The 19297-nt window shown below is 42.5% G+C and overlaps 2 protein-coding genes across 2 annotated transcripts; both read left to right on the top strand.

The window, feature by feature from the left end:
* Positions 1–259: 259 nt before the first annotated feature.
* Positions 260–10945, top strand: LOC139399001 (dynein regulatory complex subunit 3-like). Its single transcript, XM_071144639.1, has 12 exons — positions 260–419; positions 578–694; positions 897–1063; positions 1246–1392; positions 2014–2133; positions 2379–2491; positions 2728–2902; positions 4151–4282; positions 7327–7397; positions 7665–7788; positions 10314–10445; positions 10650–10945. Exons 1-12 carry the CDS (start codon positions 260–262, stop codon positions 10755–10757), a joined length of 1566 nt encoding a protein of 521 aa, XP_071000740.1. The 3' UTR covers positions 10758–10945.
* Positions 10946–11363: 418 nt separating this feature from the next.
* On the top strand, positions 11364–19117 carry LOC139399000 (glucose-induced degradation protein 4 homolog). Its single transcript, XM_071144638.1, has 6 exons — positions 11364–11764; positions 12397–12456; positions 14660–14767; positions 14941–15042; positions 15180–15310; positions 15656–19117. Exons 1-6 carry the CDS (start codon positions 11540–11542, stop codon positions 15717–15719), a joined length of 690 nt encoding a protein of 229 aa, XP_071000739.1. The 5' UTR covers positions 11364–11539; the 3' UTR covers positions 15720–19117.
* The last annotated feature ends 180 nt before the right edge of the window (positions 19118–19297 follow it).

The following is a 19297-nucleotide window of genomic DNA, read 5'->3' as shown; positions in this document are numbered from 1 at the left end:
GTTAACCTAGCATAAATACATTATACACAGTTTGTGTTTATTTGTTATTGCAAAACAGCCACTCAACTCTACAAAGCTACGTACCTGGCAGGATTGTGATGACACTGAGACTCACTGTTTATCAATCAGAAAAACATTTGTTAAACCTACAACCACCGCCAGACAGTGGCATTGAATGCAGCATTTGATATTGCGTTGCTCTTCTCTCCACAGTAACAGTACAGGGTAGAGAGTCAGTGGATCCAGAGACATTAGCAGGATGAGCAGGCTATATGATACCGCAGAGCCCAGTTTGGTGGACGGGGAGCTACTGCAGAAGGCAGTGGAGGAGCAAGGCCCTCAAGACCAGGCTGGGCAGATTGCCAAGGAGGAGGGCATGCAGTATGACGAAGTCTGCCAATTGCGCCTGGACTACAAGAGTAAGACATTTGACAGATGTTGATGTTCTTCATTCATTTGCATACTTTTTTGGTGCAGGCATGTCATGTCCATTGTCCACAGAGAGAAGGGCAATAGTTGCAGTGGAAATAGTTTTTATTCCTTACTTTGTCCGTATTTTTTATATTTTTGTCCATAGACATCCTGAAGATTGATCACCTGTGGCAGTTCACGTCTCTGACCAAGCTACAACTGGACAATAACATCATTGAGAAGATTGAAGGACTGGGGCGCCTCACTAATCTAAAATGGCTGGGTAAGAAAGCCGTCTCTCATAGACCCTGAATATGTTCCACATACAGTAAATGTTAGACAGGTAATGTATGTGTTAAACTGTATATAGCTAGATCAAGATGACTATATTGTTTGTCACTAAAAGACAAGCCCTTCACTGTTACAAGTCTATTATGGCCTAGCTATCAATATTATCTTTCTCTCTATCTTCTCTTTTCCTCTAGATCTGTCCTTCAATAACATTGAGGGGATCGAGGGGTTGGATTCTCTGGTGAAGCTGGAAGACTTGAGTCTCTACAACAACAGAATCTCTGTCATTGAGAACATGGACACACTCCTAAACCTACACGTTCTCTCTATTGGGAACAACTTCCTGGCTCAGTTGGAAAATGTGAGTAACTTTCATACACTACATACATGTATTGTTTATGTTTCAAATTATGAATGTAAACTCTCAAATTGTATACTGTAGAATATTTGTGACAAAATATGTTATTTTCATGGTATGGGCTGGTATTGCATGTTTGCTGGACACTGTAGGAATTGCAATCAACCATATCCTCTGATTCCCAGGTGATCTACCTCAGAAAGTTCAAGAACCTGCGCACTCTCAACCTAGCTGGAAACCCCATCTGCAAAGAGGACCGCTACAAGATCTTTGTTGCTGCCTACCTTCCAGAGTTGGTTTACTTGGACTTCAGGCTACTGGATGAACAAACAGTGAGTGACAGAACAGGGTGAAATTGCCCCTTGACACTTATATTGGGTCAGTCTTGTAATCCCCCCACTAATGGTTAAGGTTAGGATCGGGGAGGGGAAGCTGATCCTAGATCTGTACCTATAAGAAACACATCCCTGGCGTTAGAGCGACAGGCACAGGAGCACCAATGGGCTGACAAGGTTGTACAGTATATATATGTGCTTGTATCCACACCAACATACCATAAGTCTTACAAAACACAAGTCTTACAAAATAAGAGATTTATGCCTAGGCTCAGGGACATTCCTGTCCTGATGAATTAAAGCATTGATGTAAACGAGAGCATTACAAAACGGTTAGTCATGGATTACAAACGTTTCCCCTGGGAATCAGACAGCTGAATAAGCACCATACTAAAAGCAGAATTGCAAAACTGCTGAACTGACAAACCTTTACACATCCCATCCATATTGTAACCACAGATTTAAAGAACAGTTCCAAAGGTCTAGTTTATACATTTTTCTTCAAGCACTGCACTGGATATACCATTAGTTTGTATTAATACATGAATACCTTGCTTTTTTTTTTTACTCTACCAACCATTTAGGCAGGCATTGAACATTAAGTATTTCCTTATGTAGCGAGAGCAGGCGTTTGGAAAATATCAGTATGCCATTGAGGAGATGCGCCACAATGAGGCCCAGGAGAGAAGGGCGATGGATGCTAGGCAAGAGCAAGAGGACGAGCTGCAGTTGCACAGGGTACCCTACGAAAAACCTACATTCAGAGCAAAGCATACATTCTACATCCATGTGTGCATTGAGCTTGAAATCATTGGGTAACTCTGCCATCTACTGTTGTGTGTGTGTGTGTGTGTGTGTGTGTGTGTGTGTGTGTGTGTGTGTGTGTGTGTGTGTGTGTGTGTGTGTGTGTGTGTGTGTGTGTGTGTGTGTGTGTGTGTGTGTGTGTGTGTGTGTGTGTGTGTGTGTGTGTTCCCTACTTACAGGATGCCTTTGTGGAGCTCTTGAATGGCCCATATCTGTTTGACAGCATGTACGCAGATGATGCAGAGGCAGCCAAGCTGGCCTACCTCCCCGGAGTGTCTGTACTACTAGAGACATATCCTTCTCCATACTCTGTTCTCTCAGTGTCAGTCTATTTGGAGCATGCCTTCTCCCTTTGACAACTGGCCCTTGATTTGATGGATGGCTAAAAGCAGAGGCAGGTGAAATAATAGTAGAATGATATATCTTGTTGTAAGATAGGGATTTCAAGGAGAGAAAAAAACTGGAAAATAACACAAGTCGATTATTCTACTATTGCATCGAAGGCTCCTTCCTTGACTCTGTTCCTACATACAAGAGCCACCTGGTGGCGCTGTGTGTGCAGGTGTTTGAGATTGGCTTGGCACAGTGCGGCCGGAGGGAAGACGAGGTCAAGTCCTTCTTTGACTGTTCCAGAGAAGCCGTGGACGACAACCAGCAGAGAGCAGCACAGATCGCTGCAGACTTTGAGAAAGCCAGGAGACAGGTGCGTCATGGGACTGTAGCTTTTAAGGTCATGTCAAGAAAGGATTCCGCTAATGTCAAAGTGATGTCAAAACCTGCATATCCGAGAAGCGTTGGGGAGAATTTTACAATTTTTGCTAACACTAATGCTTTTCCTAACCTTAACCTAATTCTCCTAACCTGCTACATTGATTCTCCTAACCTGCTGCGTGGGTTCTCCTAACATGCTACGAAGAGTAACTTCTGATATTAGCGGCATTCCATCTAGTCAAAACCGGCTTTCACTTGCACTGACAGTGAAATGGTCCCGTTTGAGAGCATCAGTTCAGCGCAGACTGGCAGATTACAAATCTTAATTAGTAGACCAATTGGCAAGTCTAATTGGAAAATGTTGGCCACACAATTGGCAAGTCTAATTGGAAAATGTTGGCCACACAATTGGCAAGTCTAATTGGAAAATGCTTTAATTACAGTTCTTCCCTGCCCATGCTACCTTTATCAATATTTAAAAGTTTTTTAAAAATCCTAAATTAGCACTCCTACTCCGAGATGCTTTATAATAATAATAATAATAATATATTTAATTTATTTTGCGCTTTTCATTATACAGATAATTCTTGGGCTGGACAATGGTCTTCAACAGAGGCTAAATATGAATATGGCCCATAGAATTCAACTGACTCCTATCGGCCCCATCTCTATGGAGGGATATAAGTGTCAAAATACATTTCTTTTGAATTATTTTGGAACAAATATTGCGTATTTAATGTATTTATATGCACTGAATATCTTCTTGGCCACACATAGATAACGTAAGAGCCATGTTCTTTAGAGAGTTTGGCAATTGAGGTTTTCTGCATGATGTGCATTTGCATGACACTACAACATTCTATGGCAGCCATGGTGGTGCTGCATTAAAATAACATGTGGAATATAATGTCTAGAAGGAGCATTGTGATGTATTTACATTCAACTTTCACATTCTATGGCAGCTATGTTAGCGCCCCATTAATATTACATGGGGAATATTTAAATAATGCTCTGTAACTGAATGTCTAGAATAAGAACAATAATCAAAAATATTACGGAAATATATGGCTCTGGATAATGATTTAACAAACTGCTGAAAAAAAACCTGATAGCAACAGTTTAACAAAAACGGTGCGATTCTTATCGTTTCAAATCCACTGTACATGAATCTTACAAATCACAAAATAATCATGCAAATCACACATAAATGTTGTGTATCTCCACGTGGCCACACACCCAGGTGATGTCTGAGATACAGCAGGCCACAGACGCACGTCTCCTGGAGGCCCAGCTGAACCACTGCAGCGAGGAGATCAACCAGCTCTGTGACAGCCTCATGACCCAGGAGCTGCAGCTCGTCGACCAGCTGGAGGTGTGTGTGTGTCTGTCTGTGTGTTGTTAAAACTTCTTGGTGACAGGGGGGCAGTATTGAGTAGCTTGAATGAATAAGGTGCCCAGAGTAAACTGCATGCTACTCAGTCCCAGATGCTAATAAATGCATAGTATTAGTAGTATTGGATAGAAAACATTCTGAAGTTTCTAAAACTGTTTGAATGATGTCTTTGAGTATAACAGAACTCATATGGCAGCCGAAAACTTGAGAAAAATCTAACCAGGAAGTGGGAAATCTGAGGTTTGTAGTTTTTCAACTCTTTGCCATTCCAATATATAGTGTAAATGGGGTCATATTGTACTTCCTAAGGCGTCCACTATATGTCAACAGTCTTTAAAACTTTGTTTGAGGCTTCTACTATGAAGGGGGAGAGAATGAGAGGGGATTGAGCCAGGTGTCTGGCTGAGTGCTACAGGCTCGTGACACGAGGTCATGAGAGAGTTAGCTCTCGTTCCATTGCTTTTCTACAGACATAGGAATTCTCCGGGTGGAACATTATTGAAGATTTATGATAAAAACATCCTAAAGATTGATTCTATACTTAGTTTGACATGTTTCTACGACCTGTAATATAACTTTTTGAACTTTTCGTCCGACGTTCGGCTGGACCTGAACGCGCGTTTGGATTTGTTTACCAAACGCCCTAACAAGAGAAGCTATTTGGACATAAATGATGAACTTTATCAAACAAATCAAACATTTATTGTGGAAATGTGATTCCTGGGAGTGCATTCTGATGAAGATCATTAAAGGTAAGTGAATATTTATAATGCTATTTCTGACTAATGTTGACTACACAATATGGCGGATATCTTTTTGGCTGCTTTGTTGTTTGAACGCTGTACTCAGATTTTTGCATGGTTTGCTTTTTCCGTAAAGTTTGTGTTGAAATCTGACACAGCGGTTGCATTAAGGAGAAGTATATCTCTAATTCCATGTATAACACTTGTATTTTCATCAACATTTATGATGAGTATTTCTGTAAATTGATGTGGCTCTCTGCAAAATCACAGCATGTTTTAGAACTACTGAACGTAACGCGCCAATGTAAAATTAGATTTTTTGATATAAATATGCACTTTAGCGAACAAAACATACATGTATTGTGTAACATGAAGTCCTATGAGTGTCATCTGATGAAGATCATCAAAGGTTAGTGATTCATTTTATCTATATCTGTGCTTTTTGTGACTCCTCTTTGGCTGGAAAAATGGCTGTGTTTTTCTGTGACTTGGTGGTGACCTAACATAATCGTTTGTGGTGCTTTCGCTGTAAAGCCTTTTTGAAATCAGACACTGTGGCTGGATTAACGCGAATTGTATCTTTAAAATTGTGTAAAATACTTGAATGCTTGAGGAATTTTAATTATGAGATTTTTGTTGTTTTGAATTTGGCGCCCTGCACTTTCACTGGCTGTTGGCGAGGTGGGACGCTACCGTCCAACATATCCCAGAGTTAAGATCTACATTCTTGGCCGCCCTTAAATCTGAACTGAATAACTTCTAAGAGGTTAGGAGTATAGGTTTTTACGGATCCACCTGTACCAATCCAAGATACCCGATCTGGGACCCGATTAGGGGCAGATCCAGAATTCTAAATAATGTCATGGGTCTGGGTCGGATCTCATATGAAATTCTCGGGTCTCTGGTATGTGTCCTTTTTTGTCCTTTTTTTTAAATTAAACTTTTACTTCCCAATTTCGTGAAATCCAATTGGTGTTTACAGTCTTGTCCTATCGCTGCAACACCCCTACAGACTCGGGAGAGACAAAGGTTGAGAGCTATGCGTCCTCCAAAACACGACCCTGTCAAGCCACACTGCTTCTTGACACACTTCTTAACCCGGAAGCCAACCACACCAATGTGTCGGAGGAAACACTGTCCAGCTGGCGACCAAAGTTGCCCGGCCGCCACAAGGAGTTGCTAGACGGTGATTAGACAAGGAAATCCAGGCCGGCCAAACCTCCCCTAACCCAGACCACGCTCCCGGTCATGGCTGGCTGTGACACAGCCTGGGATCAAACCCGGGTCTGTAATGAAGCCTCAAGCACTGCGAAGAAGTGCCTTAGAGAGCTGTACCACTCGGGAGGCCTTGGGTCTGTGTCATTTTAACTGACTTGTCTAGAAGGACCCGTACAGAGCCGAACGTGACTGCTGCAGTAGTAGTTGTTGACCAATCATTAGTCATCAAAGCGTCAATAGGCTACAGTCATATAGGCTCTGTGTGTGGCAAAAGTTAGGAGATATGTAATCATTGGAAGATGGAATTAAAATGACAGAATTAAAAGTTAAAGGAGAAGGATAGGCTACAACGACCAAGAGCCAACAGGTAGACTGCTACTTAATATTCTGAATGGAGTTGTTGTTAATCAAATCAAAGTGTATTTGTCACGTTATTTGTCAATGCTTACTTACAGGCTCTAACCAACAATGCAATTTCAAAATAAAATACATTTAAAAAAGGATGAGAAAGCGCATGCACTGCATCCTCAATTATGTTGTGTGTGTGTGTGTGTGTGTGTTTGAGTTTGAGTTTATTTTTTATTTTTACAGGGACAGTGCACATTAATCAACGTTTCAGTAAAAGTGCCGGTTTTAGCCAGCCGGCTAATTTTCAACCGCAGTCCCTGGGCAGGTTATTAAAAACAATTACAATATAGACAATAGCAACATAGAACAAGCAAGACATAGCATACAGACAGAGCAACATAGGACAAGCAAGACGTAGCATACAGACAGAGCAACATAAAACAAAAAGCAGCAAGACAAAATTCATACAAGCAACAAAGTGTGTGTGTGTGTGTGTGTGTGTGTGTGTGTGTGTGTGTGTGTGTGTGTGTGTGTGCACGGTTGATGTATATTATAGTACACGTGCAAGAGTTCATATGGAAACTCTCATTTATAGAAGAATGTTTGGAGTGGTTAATTAATAAATTTGTATTTTCCATTTGATATCAAAACACACATTTCAATTTGAGATACGTTATTCATATGTCAATAACTATTCTCCTTTTTTTTCTATAGGACATAATCAAAGATTTTGAGAGGAACATTTCAGACATGGTTGCCGGATTCATTGAAGTTGTTCAAGGAATATATCCTTTTCTACCTTAGGTATTTATTTCAATATAACTAAACGTTGCATGTGTATTATAATGGTGTTGCAGTGCACTGATGCAGTTCTTCAAATCAGGGTCTGTATGTACCAAGCGTCTCAGAGTTAAAGTGCTGATTTAGGATCAGTTTTCCAATTAAAAGATGACATGGACAGGGAGGACCTGATCCTGGATCAGCACTCCTCCTCTGACACGCTTGATATACAGTGTACAGTGTCAGACAAAGTCTCCTTGACACAGACCCACTTTCGCCCAGTGCCGAGACTTAGAGAACCACCATCACGAGAAGCTACTAGAAATCGCTGTGGCAACCCTGGAGCGAGTGGCCAAGAATGAGCTGGAGGAGGATATGCCAGATGATGTCCGAATGGTCAGTGTCAGAAAAATCCTACAGGCCATGGTCAAAAGTAGTGTACTATATGTGAAATAGGTGGCTATTTGAGACGCAGTCTAAATAGTGTTTCCCTACCCCTCTCTCAACCCTGTCTCTTATCTCCACAAACATTTTCAAATATTGTCAAAGACTCCAGCAACTCAAGTCATAGACTGTTCTCTCTGCTACCGCACAGCAAACTGTACCAGAGTGCCAAGTCTGGGATCAAAGGGCTCCTACCCCCAAGCCATTAGACTGCTAAATAGTTAACTAAATAGCTACCTGGACTATCTGCATTGACCCTTTTTGCACTAACTCTTTTTGACTCTATGCACACACACTGGACTCTACCCACACACTCACACATACTTACACTGATACTCCAACACAGACAGCGCTTTCAGACCGTATTCAGAAGTATTCAGACCGTTTGACTCTTTCCACATTTTGTTATGTTACAGCCTTATTCTAAAATTGATTAAAATATTTTTCCCCTCATCAATCTACACACAATATTCCATAATGACAAAGCAAAAACAGGTTTTTAGACAGATCCTCTCAAGCTCTGTCAGGTTGGATGGGGAGCGTCGCTGCACAGCTATTTTCAGGTCTTTCCAGAGATGTTTGATCGGGTTCAAGTCCGGGCTCTGGCTGGGCCACTCAAGGACATTCAGAGACTTGTCCCGAAGCCACTCCTGCATTGTCTTGGCTGTGTACTTAGGGTCGTTGTCCTGTTGGAAGGTGAGCCTTCTCCCCAGTATGAGGTCCTTAGTGCACTGGAGCAGGTTTTCATCAAGGATCTCTCTATACTTTGCTCCGTTCATCTTTTCCTCGATCCTGACTAGTCTACCAGTCCCTGCCTCTGAAAAGCATCCCCACAGCATGATGCTGCCACCATCATGTTTCACTGTAGGGATGGTGCCAGGTTTCCTCCAGATGTGACGCTTGGCTTTCAGGTCAAAGAGTTCTTGTTTCTCATGGTCTGAGAGTCCTTTAGGTGCCTTTTGGCAAACTCCAAGTGGGCTGTCATGTGCCTTTTACTGAGGAGTGGCTTCCGTCTGGCCTCTTTACCATAAAGGCCTGATTGATGGAGTGCTGCAGAGATGGTTGTCCTTCTGGAAGCTTCTCCCATCTCCACAGAAGAACTCTGGAGCTCTGCCAGAGTGACCATCGGGTTCTTGGTCACCTCCCTGACCAAGGCCCTTCTCCCCTGATTGCTCAGTTTGTCCAGGCGGCCAGCTCTAGGAAGAGTCTTGGTGGTTCCAAATTTCTTCCATTTAAAAATGATGGAGGCCGCTCTGTTCTTGGGGACCTTCAATGCTGCCAACATTTTTTGGTACGCACCCCAGATCTGTGCCTCGACAAAATCCTGTCTCTGAGCTCTACGGACAAGTCCTTCGACCTCATGGCTTGGTTTTTGCTGTGACATGCACTGTCAACTGTGGGACCTTATATAGACAGGTATGTGCCTTTCCAAATCAAGTCCAATCAATTGAATTTACCACAGGTGGACTCCGATCAAGTTGAAGAAACATCTCAAGGATGATCAGTGGAAACAGGATGTACCTGAGGTCAATTTTGAGTCTCATATTAAAGGGTCTGAATACTTATGTAAATCGGTATTTCTGTGTTTTATTTTTTATACATTTGCTAAATGTTTGCTTTGTCATTATGGGGTATTGCGTGTAGATTGATGAGGATTTTTTATTTACTTAATCCATTTCAGAATAAGGCTGTAACATAACAAAATATGGATAAAGTCAAGGGGTCTGAATACTTTCCGAATGCACTGAACACACTCACTTGCACATAACACTTCCACACACGCACACATTTGCCACACACACACTTCCACACTCATCATATTGTATTCTGCATTGTTGGGAAGCATTTCACTGTCATTTACGAAGCATCTGACAATTAAAATTTGATTTAATATTGTATGTGTACATGCTCATCCATATTGCACTCAAACACACTGCACACAGTCCAACTGTATTCTGTTCTTACTGCTTTTCCACCCTCACTTCTCTGACAACATTTCCACTGTCACTGCTATTGAAACTACAGATCTGCTATCTTAATTTAATCAGTCTGTTGTCACAGACAATATACCGGCGCAGCAGAAAATGCATATTGTAGTGTATTCAAGGTTTAAAAAGTCTTCTAAAGTTTGTAATTGCCCTAACAAAAAAAAAGTCAACCAAAACAAAAGAATTATATTCATTATAATCCACATAATTAATATTTCCTGTTTTCTTGTTGTGAGAAGCAGGGTCAAATTAAGATCTGTAGCACCTCAGCAGCACTTTCCCCAGTGGCACTCAGCAGTATTTTGATCCCACTGGTGCCATGGTGAAGTTTCCCCTAGGTACAGATTTCAGATCAGCTTTCCCTCCCTCAATCCTAACCTTGCCCATTATGTTGAGAATGAAAAACTGACCCAAGATCAGTGTCTTGGGGTAATTTCAGCCTACATCATTCATCTGTGTTACACCGTGTCTGTCTGTCCCCCCATGCAGCTGTTTGTAGACAAGGACACAGTGATCAATGCAGTCAGCGCCTCCCACGACACCCACCTGCTGAAGATCGACAACCGTGAGGACGAGCTGATGACGCGCTGCAACAGCTGGATGAGTGCTCTGATGAAATCAGTAGGCAGGGGAATGCATGGAAATAGGATGACATAGATTGTATTTCTATGGGGAATGAGTTGAAATAGGATGACATACATTGTATTTCTATGGGGAAGGCAAGGCATTGCCACAAACACTCAGTATGACAGTTTACAGTTTTCCACCATGAAGAATACCTTTTCATTTGTTGTTGTTTTGTCTCTTATTCGCCTGTCCATGCAGGTACAAGATGAAGAGGTGAAGCGGAATCGCAAGCGCATCTCAGAGATTCACAACTACATTGACTACGTTAGGGATCAGCTGGATGAGATGCAACATGAGCACCATTGATTAAGAAGAGGGGAAAGGAAATATAGCAGAAGAAACCATCCTAACACAGATTCAAGCCTCACAGACAAGCCCCAGGCATACAGCAAATGCCCTTATTTTCATACTTACTTATTTCCATGAACCTGGATTATAAGAACATTGAATTGTGTCAAAATGAAGTTCATTATTTTAATGAATCCTCAGTGTTATTTCCCTTGTGTTCATGTCCAGAAACAGGCAGAAATGTTTGTCTATTCCTAACTGGTTCATATTTCAACTCTCTAGGACAACTCTGCCATCTACTGTGTGTGTTTTGTGTGCGCGTGCGTGCGAGATACACTAACCATGCATAACCATCAACACCCAACCAAAACCATTCAACTAAACATATTGTTATGTTTAGATTATAATCGTTGTATTCTATAATACATTTCAGAACGAATAGAAAGTAGGGTCCAAATATATACGTTTTCAACCTTAGTACAAAACTGTAAGAACGCTGATCCTTCAAATGGCTATTTTTTAGTGGAAAGTAGCGTACAAATGTGCAACTACATATCCCAGAATGCATTTCCGAAGACTATCCAATTACGTTTCCGTTCAAATGAGGAGTGCACATGTCCAGCCAATCAAATAGGGTGATTCTGAGTTGTCTAAAGACAAGTTGACGTTCTCTTAAAGCCAGTACACGTCCAGAGTGAGCTATCCTAGGGCCGGGGAGGAGTATAGTAAAGTGGCAGGCTTCTAGATACTGCTGGTCAGTAGCCCCTCTCCATATTAAGAGCTTCCTCAGTCTGTGGTTCATGACTGTTGCAGTCGGGGATACGCACGCATTAGCGCTCATCATGCCTGTTCGAGCTGAGTGCTGCAGCAGTGCGGCCCGTACATCCTCGGCCTCTCTTATCCCTCCTCCGCCGATCAACACGCACCAGCCCGGGGTAGCTACTTCGCTGCTGTACAGCGGTTCACAGTTTCGAGGACATCAGAAGAGCAAAGGAAACTCGTATGATGTTGAGGTCGTTTTGCAGGTAAATACTCTTGCTTTTAAGAAGCTTGGTATAATGGATGGCATGTTTACTAGCTGACCATGTAAGGTTGTCTTGTCACTGCTGCTAACGTTACTGACTGCCAACCACCACTGACAAGCAACCGATTTAGCAAACTAACCAGGTGAACTAGCTAGTTAGCAAACAAACTAGTTTAACAAGCTTGACAGCAAGCAATCTGTAGTTAGCAGCTAGATGGCCCATTCAAATCGACTGTAAATGTTAATAAGCCCTCTTGGGCCCCCTAGGGTTGTCGAGAGAGAACAGCCAGCTAACTGGCAGTGAGATGAACATTTTGTTTATGCAAACATTTGGATATATGAATACTGGCATTAACATGCATGATGTATGTTAACATATGGCCTAGTTGCTAAATGACATAGGTGGCTAGCATTCAGCATTTTCATTGGTGTTTGCCCAGATTCACAGACAGCTGACTATTGAATAGGCCTGCTCATTCATTTGACAAAACTAAATATATATATATATCTGAACTCGTTAATAGCCTGGTTGTCATTTGTGAAGCCACCTGATGGGTTCTTGTTGTACACACACTGACATTGTGACCACTGCACTTGAATACCACTCATTGTGCGATTGTTTGTCTCCTGCAGCATGTGACCATGGAGGACTCTTATCTGTGTGGTTACCTGAAGATCAAAGGCCTAACCGAGGTAAAGTGGAGCAGAACTGGGTCAGATACAGTGTACTTCTTTCTACCTTACCCCTCACATGCAATGAGTGATGATGTTATAGACCCATGATGGGTCTATAAGCCCCTTTTGGGAACTTATCATGGCAGAGGTCAGTGTAAGCCAAGTGCAATGCAGCTTACCAGCCCCAATTGACATGTATACTGGTACAACCAACCAATGTGAAACTGGCATGCATTATGACAACATGCTAAAACAACAAGCCAGAGCCAGCTATTGACCAATTTGTAACACCAGTATGAAGGCCTATCTGTTACGTTGCAAAAGTGTCTTGTCTGAGCACTGTATACTGTATTTGGATGTTTAATCTTACATGGATGTATTGACTGACTGCCTGACTGACTGCCTCTAAAATGGTGCAGACAGTCAAAGAACAGGCCTGTGTGCTGCAGCTCTCTGCCTGCATTGTCTGTCTACAGCAATGTCTACAATTCAGAGGGTGTGTGGTACAAAATGTGATTGCTGTGCACTTTCTCTCACTGGCAACACTAAATATCAGGGCTCTTCCCACTCTCTCCTTGTAAATTACACAGATCCCTACTCTGGCCCCGTTCACCTCCTTTTCCTAGAGAATTAGTTGTGATTGACTCAAAGGGAATGCTCAGGGAAATGGTGCACTTTGTTTACTTAACAAGGTGCTACCTACCACTGATCTGGCACCTTGGCATAGTGTTACAGTGAGTTGGGTCGTATTCAATCGGACACACCGCAGCAAATAATTTTGCAACGGAAAAAGAGAACACGTTGAGGTTGTCCCTCCCAGTTTTAGTTTTTCTGTTCTTCTGTTTGTTGCCTAATGAATATGACCCTGCATTAAAAAGGCATTGCTGTTTGTTATTGATGGCATTCCTGTGTGTGACACTTAATTTGTCACTGCACCAGCATGTGTTCCAGCCAGAAACCCTTCCTAAAGGAACCTTGGTAATCATGACTGTAGAGTCAGATTATGGTAATGGTAAGTGGGAGCACAGCTAGATCCATGTATTCAGGTCTATACCCAGAACATAATTGGTCATATTTACCTAATTTGTTGGACAACTGTTATGTGTGTGACTGTAAGAACGGCTGTTTCACAACCGGCTGTGATTGGGAGTCCCATAGTGCGGCACACAATTTCCCCAGCATCGTTAGGGTTTGGCCGGGATAGGCCGTCATTGTAAATAAGAATTTGTCCTTAACTGACTTGCCTAGTTACATTTAAAACATAAAGTGAGTGCCGTGTATAACTAAAACACTATTTTGTTAGTGAAAGTCCTTACGGAGAAGGAAACATGGTCGTAGTCTCTAATTCTCTAGGAACCAAATCAAACGGCAAGGGACTTACCTGAACTTGTCCAATAAACAAAAAGATTAGCTACGGTGTTCACTAATGAACCCAGCTCTTAGTCTGTGTTTCTGATCCTCGCAGGAGTATCCCACTCTCACCACGCTCTGTTTCTGATCCTCGCAGGAGTATCCCACTCTCACCACGCTCTGTTTCTGATCCTCGCAGGAGTATCCCACTCTCACCACGCTCTGTTTCTGATCCTCACAGGAGTATCCCACTCTCACCACGCTCTGTTTCTGATCCTCGCAGGAGTATCCCACTCTCACCACGCTCTGTTTCTGATCCTCACAGGAGTATCCCACTCTCACCACGCTCTGTTTCTGATCCTCGCAGGAGTATCCCACTCTCACCACGCTCTGTTTCTGATCCTCGCAGGAGTATCCCACTCTCACCACGCTCTGTTTCTGATCCTCACAGGAGTATCCCACTCTCACCACGCTCTGTTTCTGATCCTCGCAGGAGTATCCCACTCTCACCACGCTCTGTTTCTGATCCTCGCAGGAGTATCCCACTCTCACCACGCTCTGTTTCTGATCCTCGCAGGAGTATCCCACTCTCACCACGCTCTGTTTCTGATCCTCGCAGGAGTATCCCACTCTCACCACGCTCTGTTTCTGATCCTCGCAGGAGTATCCCACTCTCACCACGTTCTGTTTCTGATCCTCGCAGGAGTATCCCACTCTCACCACGCTCTGTTTCTGATCCTCACAGGAGTATCCCACTCTCACCACGCTCTGTTTCTGATCCTCGCAGGAGTATCCCACTCTCACCACGCTCTGTTTCTGATCCTCGCAGGAGTATCCCACTCTCACCACGCTCTGTTTCTGATCCTCGCAGGAGTATCCCACTCTTACAACGTTCTTCGCAGGAGAGATCATCAGTAGAAAGAGGCCCTTTTTAACCAGGAAGTGGGACGCCGACGAAGATGTGGACCGCAAGCACTGGGTATTTATTTGAAGCTCTCGATGTCATTCAGTTTATATTCTCATTAAAGCGTAGTCATTTGGTGTTTTCTTCTTTTTAACAAACACTTATTGGATGCAGCATTTGTATTTCAGTATTTAATTGTCTTTGAGAAAAAGTACAACTAAAACAACATTTGTTTTGTTTCTTTCCAGGGTAAGTTTCAGGCTTTTTATCAGTATGCAAAGAGCTTCAACTTGGACGACTTTGATTACGAAGAGCTGAAGAACAGTGACTTTGTCTTTATGAGGTGGAAGGTGAGTCCAATATCACCTGACGTTCCATTGATCTCTCTTTCTCTCTCCCTGTATGTACTTGAATGCTTCCTCTGTCTCTTGTCCTTTCTAACATGTCCATCTAGTGACTGTTTTGTTTCTTGTTCGCTCCCTTACAGGAGCAGTTCCTGGTCCCGGACCACACCATTAAAGACATCAGTGGGGCGTCCTTCGCTGGTTTCTACTATATCTGCTTCCAGAAGTCCACAGCCACCATTGAAGGCTACTACTACCACAGAAGCTCTGAATGGTACATAGTTTGGGTCCCAAATGGTACCCTATGGGCCCTGGTCAAAGTAGTGCACTATATAGAGAATAGGATGCTATTTGGGATGCAAACACACTGTGGAGTGTCAATATTTTAGATGGCTTGTTCAAATCTGATAGATGCACTGTACAGTTTGGCTCTTTGGGATATTCAGATTGAGTACATATTTTGATAGTTGCTAGTACTAAGCATACTAGGTCATGTTAATACATCTTTAGTAGATAGTTAGGTTCTGTACCAGTTGTTTTGTGTGCTGATCTGATGTGAACATACAGGGATGTGGCTACTGGCTAGCTGCTCATTCTTGGTCCCCTTGTTCTCTTTCAGGTACCAGTCGTTAAACCTCACCCATGTCCAGGAACACAGTATGCCCATCTACGAGTTCCGGTGATACCCGCCCGCTGGCAGAGGGGACTTTGATAGGCACTGCCCTAGAGACATGCTCATGGAGGGGGAGATGAACTGACCAATCATGCCAAGGATGTACCTATCAGTATTCCCTGGCGAAAGGGAGAGAAGTGGAAGGAGGGAGGGATAGACAAAGAACAAGGCCACCGACCGACAGTTTTTCCCAGCCTGCCTTTCTCGACTTTGCATCAGCTGGGATCAACAGCACTTTTTCTTTGGTTGTTTTCTCTTCCCCACTCTTTCTCCATTCAGCTTCCTGTTTTTGAAGCTACTTTTCCTCTTTCCACCATGTTGAAAACGCTTTCCACTTTTCAGTTGGGAATCCCCCCCAGCCCCTCTGAAAATGGGTGGGGGGTGCAGCAGTCTAAGATTTAAGTACAAAGTTTGATATTGCATTTTAATTTGTCTCAATGAATTGAGGCCTGATTGAGATTGACCGAGCTACAGAGTGGGCAAGCAATCCTGAAAAGATGGATCTCCATAAGGTCTTGAGGTGTGACATCATCAAGGGTGTGCTCAACAGAAGATCGATGGTCAATGATCTGCCATGATGCAAGATCTGACGGCTTGGTCGGATGACGTCTTGGTGAAGGTTGATATTTGAAGGCAGGGCATAATCAGATGTGTGTTGCGGGCTACTGAAACACATAATACCACACCGATGGCTACTTTAAATCTGTCCTCTCTCTGAGATGGTGGAGTCGACATCATCTGACCTATAGAGGGAGTCCCCATGCCCTAGTTCATATTGGCGGACATATTTCCAGGCTGCTGTTACTGCTGCTTTTTGAAAAGCCTCTCCTACCGTTCCCTGCCTCAACCAAGTGAACTGATGAAGTGATTTACGCTTCACTCATTTTTCTATGCAATTTACAAACACATGTCTTATCCGGCGCTTACCTACTTTCCATTTTATTTTCAGAAAGGACTTTTAAAAAGTATTATGATGATGTACGTGAGTGATCACACGGCCACCAGAGTATTTATTGAAAATGAATATTGTTGTTAATTTACATGTGTATAGATATATATATATATAAAGAGTTTTTATTCACCAGGCTTTTAAACTGCTTTGACACCGCTATTTGAGGGTACTGCTCTGTGTCTTGATTTATGTGTGGTGGCTCTGAAGTACTGGTGGAAGAGAGTGTGTAGTGCAGATTGAGCTTGGGCTGCATTTAGACAGATCAGAATTGGCCTGCCTGTTTCTCACTAATTGCTATTTGGACCAATCAGATCTTTTTCAGAGCTGATCTGGTCAAAAGACAAATTTAGTGTAAAATATCAGAATTTGTCTGCGTGGTGACGCTAATGCTAGAGCGCTACAAATCAAAGTGTGTGCAGTGGACTAAATGCCATGGGACAGATGAGAGAGTGAGCTAGTATGGAGTTTTGGCTGGAGGAGGAAAAGATGAGGTATAGAAATACAATGATTAGAATGGGCACATGTAAGTATTTCGTAAGACGTTGATGACCAAACAAGATATGGATTTTGTGTTGGTACTGTGCAGTATGCTGCGTTTGGATCTGACTCAACACATGTACAGTATTGCTGACAGTCAATGATTTTTAACGAGGTCGACCCATTCTGTTCATTTTATTTCTACGTTTCTGATGTATTGAATGTGGCAGGCAGCTAGCTAACTGAGCTGTCTCCTCTGCGTTCTTCACTTTGCCCCTAATTATACCAACGCACAACCGGTGTGTCTCTCTCCTGTATCATTCTGACGTCTTTTCCATTCACAGAATGAGAAATAGTGGCGTTGTTACAAAACCTTGACATGTGAAGAGATGTTTTCTTAAGAGTATAAAATAAACTGACAAGAACATCTCTAGTCAAAAGCTTTTGAAACACCTTATGCCTTAACTGTAATAAGTTTGTACAGAGCCCTGTTTTATAACAACGTTGGAGTTGAGTCATGACTGTGAATTGTTAAAGCATGTTTGTGTGATTTCAGTTGGAGAGAAATGCCACATCAGCCCTCAAAAGACCTTTGAACGCCAGTGAGTGTCCTGGGTCATGTTCATTAGACACCAAATGGGAGATAAAGACTGAAACGTGAAGGGACTACCTGGACTTGTTTTCAATTTCTGTTAATGTTTTATAACATTTCACTATGGTGTGCCCTAATGAATATGACCCTGAATTAGGTGACATCACATGACCGGTGTCAACCAGGAAGTAAAACTACTTAGCCTACCTCATTGGTCAGTTTAATGTTGCTCGAGCCAGCATAAATAACATTACTACACTAAAAAGCTGGTTTGGACATAAAGAATGGCAAATTAATAAGATTTTATAGAAATATGCTATGTAAGAATGTCCTCCAAAGACATTTGATAATAAGTATCCTTTCAAGACATTGCTCTGCGGAAGTTGTTTCTTTTCATAAATGACATCTGATTTTAAAATGTGTTAGGAGTTGCTGTCTGGACTGCACTATGAACTGACTTGGTTTGCTGTCTGGACTGCACTATGAACTGACATGGTTTGCTGTCTGGACTGCACTACGAACTGACTTGGTTTGCTGTCTGGACTGCATTACGAACTGACTTGGTTTGCTGTCTGGACTGCACTATGAACTGACTTGGTTTGCTGTCTGGACTGCACTATGAACTGACTTGGTTTGCTGTCTGGACTGCACTATGAACTGACTTGGTTTGCTGTCTGGACTGTACTATGAACTGACTTGGTTTGCTGTCTGTACTGTACTATGAACTGACTTGGTTTGCTGTCTGGACTGCACTATGAACTGACTTGGTTTGCTGTCTGGACTGCACTATGAACTGACTTGGTTTGCTGTCTGGACTGCACTATGAACTGACTTGGTTTGCTGTCTGGACTGCACTATGAACTGACTTGGTTTGCTGTCTGGACTGCACTACGAACTGACTTGGTTTGCTGTCTGGACTGCACTATGAACTGACTTGGTTTGCTGTCTGGACTGCACTATGAACTGACTTGGTTTGCTGTCTGGACTGCACTATGAACTGACTTGGTTTGCTGTCTGGACTGCACTACGAACTGACTTGTGTTTCCGTGTCCATACGCCAGCTCCATTCTCCAGGTAACAAAGAGTGTGACATACATTATTTCCTTTGATCAAGCTACAAGAATGGACAAAAAAAACTAGTTGAAATTGCAAATTAAGCTTTGATAAGTTAGTTGTGTCAGTTGAGTTCAATTAAGTCAATTGGATTGTATGATACAGGAGGAAGAGTTGGTGTGTTGTTCACTATGGTGGCTGTTTTTACTGGTGACTGACTGTCTGAAATCATGGCACTTCTACAGAGAGATTTTATGATAAAGTTTATGGATGGAGGAAATTGAAAGAATGAGGTTCCATCAACATTGCAATAAAACTATTCCCAAGAAACTGTGTCGTGGAAATTTCCTCTATTTACCAAATCATGGGAGCAAACCACACAAGTCAGAGTTAGTTATAAAAGTCCATCTTTAATTATATGAGCTCTATCACAACCCTGTGACTCTCAGATCGATTCAGTGTCTAACCATGAATTCTCTGAGAGCCCCCTTACAATGCAACTGAGTTCCTTTAA

The sequence above is a fragment of the Oncorhynchus clarkii genome, unplaced genomic scaffold, assembly GCF_045791955.1.
Source record: "Oncorhynchus clarkii lewisi isolate Uvic-CL-2024 unplaced genomic scaffold, UVic_Ocla_1.0 unplaced_contig_634_pilon_pilon, whole genome shotgun sequence".
Lineage (NCBI taxonomy): Eukaryota > Metazoa > Chordata > Actinopteri > Salmoniformes > Salmonidae > Oncorhynchus > Oncorhynchus clarkii.
The sequence above is the reverse complement of the archived record's forward strand: the minus strand, read 5'-3'. Positions and strand labels throughout refer to the sequence as shown.

What these genes read in the sequence shown, in the direction of transcription:
- LOC139399001 (XM_071144639.1), top strand. Translation starts at nt 260, where the DNA reads ATGAGCAGGCTATATGATACCGCAGAGCCCAGTTTGGTGGACGGGGAG. An exon ending in TCCTGGCTCAGTTGGAAAAT is followed by an intron (nt 1,064 to 1,245) that starts GTGAGTAACTTT and finishes TCTGATTCCCAG; the next exon opens with GTGATCTACCTCAGAAAGTT. An exon ending in AGCTCGTCGACCAGCTGGAG is followed by an intron (nt 4,283 to 7,326) that starts GTGTGTGTGTGT and finishes TTTTTTCTATAG; the next exon opens with GACATAATCAAAGATTTTGA.
- LOC139399000 (XM_071144638.1), top strand. Translation starts at nt 11,540, where the DNA reads ATGACTGTTGCAGTCGGGGATACGCACGCATTAGCGCTCATCATGCCT. An exon ending in AGATCAAAGGCCTAACCGAG is followed by an intron (nt 12,457 to 14,659) that starts GTAAAGTGGAGC and finishes TGATCCTCGCAG; the next exon opens with GAGTATCCCACTCTTACAAC. An exon ending in TACCACAGAAGCTCTGAATG is followed by an intron (nt 15,311 to 15,655) that starts GTACATAGTTTG and finishes GTTCTCTTTCAG; the next exon opens with GTACCAGTCGTTAAACCTCA.